We start from the raw sequence: 3,914 nt of genomic DNA, 5'->3' as shown, positions 1-3,914 counted from the left end.
GGGGGATGGTTTGTGTGTGTGTGTGTGTGTGTGCGCGCGCGTGTGTGTGTGTGTGTGCGCGCGCGTGTGTGTGCGTGCGCGTGTGTGTGTGCGCGTGTGTGTGTGTGTGAGTGCGTGTGTGTGCATGTGAGCTTGAGATGGAGGAGGGGTGAGTGTGTGCGTGCATGTGAGCTCAGCTGAAGAGAGGATATTTGTGTGTGAGCGTATATGTGTACGAAGGCTTTTAAAGGGTAGGGTGTGTTTGCATGTGCGTGAACACATACATGTGTGTCCTACTGGGGGGATGGTGTGTGTGTGTGTGTGTGTGTGTGTGTGTTTGTGTAGTTGTGGACTTATAAAGAGAGGTGTGTGTTTATGTGTTCTTGTGCACATGTGTGTCTTTCTGCTTGCACATGTGGATTTCTGATTGGACTTGTTTGTGTGTTGTTTTTGTTTTGAGTGGAATGGGATTTTGCGTGTGTGTACGTGAGGGAAAGAGGAAAAAAGAGATAAACAAGTCGAGATACACAAATGAACGAAAAGGAAACAGATTTTGGCTTGTGGAACGAGGAGGGATTAAAAGCATGTCCGTTTTGCAGTGTATTGACTTGGAGAATGAGTTACACAAGTGTGTGTAATCAGATTTACTGACAGGCTGGACAGGAGTATGTCCACAGAAAACACTGACTGTTATTCAAATGGACCTCAGTGGAACTTGTAGAAGATGTTCTCACAGTCGACTTTGGAAACGCACCGGTAAACCACTGAATTGCAATAAAAGAAGAGAAAACGAGCATGTGTGTTAGGGTTCGACAATAAGGACGGTGCCATGGCCCGAGGCTAGAGTAAGAGAGTTTTGGGCCCGATGACTGAAATGTCACTAGCCTCATTGGACACATCGCTTGTGTGTTCTTTAAATTCAGCCAAGAGGTTAATCTGTGATGTTTACGGAGCGGTCACATTTCCCCACACAGATTTCACTTATGTTCGAGTTGGTTATTGTGAATTCTGTGTGAGCTGTGCTTCATATATCTCTATGCTCTTGACAATAGACAGCGGACCTTTTTTGCCTGCAAAATTTCACCTAAATTTTGCTAACGTGACTACACATTTGAGGTGATTCTCAACAAGTGGGACGAGGGAAAATTAAAATAATATTTAATTAAAATGTTAAAAACACTAAGAATAAAGATTTACAACATTAAACTGATATCATATATTTCAAGATTACTTTTTTTGTAAAACAAAAGTACCAGAGGTACATATCAGCCTAGAATAGGATGGCCAATGAGTATTGTCTCGGACAAAGGGGAGTCTTGGAAAAACTTGAGAACCACTGCTCTATTGGTTAAATGTATTTCATTATGCAAATTCACAGGTTAGTTTTGTCATCCGTGTGCCAAAGTTCAAGACAAAATTACTTTGGATGAGCTTGTGCGTTTAGTTTTCTCACATTTTTAGGCATATGAATGGAAGTGAATGGAGCAGGAAGTCTTTAGGTACTGTGGCTTTCATTTGAATTGGTTTAATAATTGTCAATAAATAGAATATAGTAATACACAGTAAATAAACAGAAAGTCACATTTTCAGTGTTTCATCTGCTGAACAAGCATTACAACTCATCGAAGAGTGCGTACTTCTATACACAACCTCATTTCATTTAAATCAGTTTAATACTCCCATCTACTCTGATTAAGTTCCACAGACTTGTCTTTGTAATCATCTATATGACAGTTCTTTATAAAGCTGACCTGAAATGGTGGATGGAGGGATGAACACATGAATCTGCCCGCCTGCGTGCACACAAAGACATGCAAACATATGCTCTTGGGTCCAGATGGAGGGTCGGCCAGATCAATATCCAGTCGGCAAGACTGAGTCTTATCACAGCTCAATGAATATGTCAGGCGCGCACACACACACACACATGCTGAACACATCTGCAACCAAGAGACTGCACATCTCTACACTTGTCTAATTAAGCATTCACAGTTGCATCTGTGGAAAGCGTAGCTTTGGCTTTCATACACGGCTCTATTAACGGCAGTTCACACACACACTCATATGTGGTCAGTTACTCTCTGTTGGAGCTTTAATGATTATAGTTTTGTGAGTAAAACTGGCTCTAGATCAGTGTTATGTTAGAATCCGTACACATAGATTCCACCAAACTGATTCTTCCTCTTGAAGGAGAGTGAATGCGCAGTGAATTAATTAGTGGTGTTTGCTAAGATGAGCAGTACATTATATTTCTCATGTGCTTGACACATCATGATTCAGATCAGTTGACAGGCTTCATTTAGTTAAGGTATAGAAGATTAATTGTATAGGTAGCGCTATTTTTAGTAACATAGCTGCTTTAAACAAGTCTTAATTAAACATCTTTTCTTGCCACAAGTTTTTCGTTTATAAATGTAAGCAAAATTGAACAAGATTTGTGCTGTGATTTCCATTGATCCACTGACGGGTCCAGGTTATTGATTTGTCTTTGTGATTTATGTTTTGTTGCTGATTAAGTTGGTCAGGCTGTCCATTTAATGTAATTTGTGTTTGTGTGTGTGTGTTTCATAGACGTGGCTGTGGAAGGAAAAGGAAAGGGACACCAGTAAAGGTGTGCGACAGAGTCTTTGCTACAGAGGATGAAGAGGAGAGCATGTCAGAGAACAGCTATGGACCAGAGAAAGGTGAAGTGTGTGTTTTTAGCCTTTTTGTTACTTTAACTGATACATAAGAATAAAGAAAACTGAAAATGATCAAAAAGGGAAGAACTGCAAATATCAGGAGCCAGTCTAAAGTGGTGTTGACACTGATGACAAAGTGACCAGAGGAAGTTCATTTTCAATAAGAGTAGGCAATTTGAGCCAATCTGAGCAACTGATAAGTGTTTATGCCTATTCCACGATGCAGAAGCTACCAAAAGGAGGGCAGTAGGGTCTTTAGAATTGAGACTTCCAGTTGAATTCCATTTCAGTGCCTTTTTGAATTAAAGCACACAGAATCATAAAGAATTGTAATTAAAAAATTTTAATTACATTAAATATTTTAGTATTAAATAATAGATTTAATGCATTTTGAAAATCTTTATATATAAATATCTTTAATATATATACATAATTATTTATGTAAGATGAAAGAACACTTCATTTCCCAGAATGCTCTAATTTAGTTGGTCACATGATCAGTCTTCTTAAGTACTCTAGTCAAGCAGGAATTCCTGCTTGCCAACATCCATTGATTTAATCAGTGTAAGTGCGAATGTGCCATAACTCATTGAAGTAAACACCATGACTTATCATTTGAGCACTTATACATGTGTATGTTTCAGAGATCATTGTAAGCCTAATGATACATGGGGCAACTTTTTGAGCAGTTTTGCTGGGCAACTTTTTTTGAGCAATGTTGTTTGGGCACTTTTCCATTGAGAATGGGTAACAAATTTCTATCTAGATCATTTAGATCGGTCGTGGTCCCTGTGTCTCAGCTGGTTGCCTGTTGATGGCAACATTGCTCAAAAAGTTGCCCCGTGTATCATCAGCCTAAGTGTGTAAATATCTATGTGAGACCCTATTATATGTGTTTCAGGTGATGGTCATGAGGACAAACACAGAGTGTCTGCTGCTGATGGACCATACTATGAAACACAATCTGCTCAGCTCTGGTGAGTGAGTGACTGACTGAGTGTGTGTGTGGTCTGAGTAGAGATACTGCACGTGTGTGTCTGTGTGCGTGCTAGGAGGAGATAGCAAGTAATTGTGTTTGTTGTGTGGTTGGGAGATACTGTTGTGTGTGTATATGGAGTTGGGGGATTACTGGAATGCAAGCTGTGTGTATGTGTATGTGTGTGTGTGTGTGTGTGTGTTTATTGCAATGTGTTTATTATCGTTGGGCCAGTGAGAGAATGTTTGTGTGTGTTTATCATAGTGTGTTGCTGGGCT

At 39.8% G+C, this 3,914-nt stretch overlaps 1 protein-coding gene across 1 annotated transcript in view; it reads left to right on the top strand.

Moving 5' to 3' along the window:
• The window catches only part of LOC107671095 (uncharacterized), a 27,870-nt gene that overhangs the window by 4,758 nt on the left and 19,198 nt on the right, over nt 1-3,914 (top strand). The window contains exons 2-3 of the mRNA XM_016463951.1: nt 2,551-2,663; nt 3,562-3,637. Of these exons, the coding sequence (XP_016319437.1) occupies nt 2,551-2,663; nt 3,562-3,637 (189 nt within the window). The remainder of the gene's footprint in view (nt 1-2,550; nt 2,664-3,561; nt 3,638-3,914) is intronic.

The sequence above is a fragment of the Sinocyclocheilus anshuiensis genome, unplaced genomic scaffold (assembly GCF_001515605.1).
Source record: "Sinocyclocheilus anshuiensis isolate Anshui unplaced genomic scaffold, SAMN03320099.WGS_v1.1 scaffold145, whole genome shotgun sequence".
Lineage (NCBI taxonomy): Eukaryota > Metazoa > Chordata > Actinopteri > Cypriniformes > Cyprinidae > Sinocyclocheilus > Sinocyclocheilus anshuiensis.
Note: the sequence above shows the minus strand (reverse complement) of the source record. Positions and strands in the feature narration are given on the sequence as shown.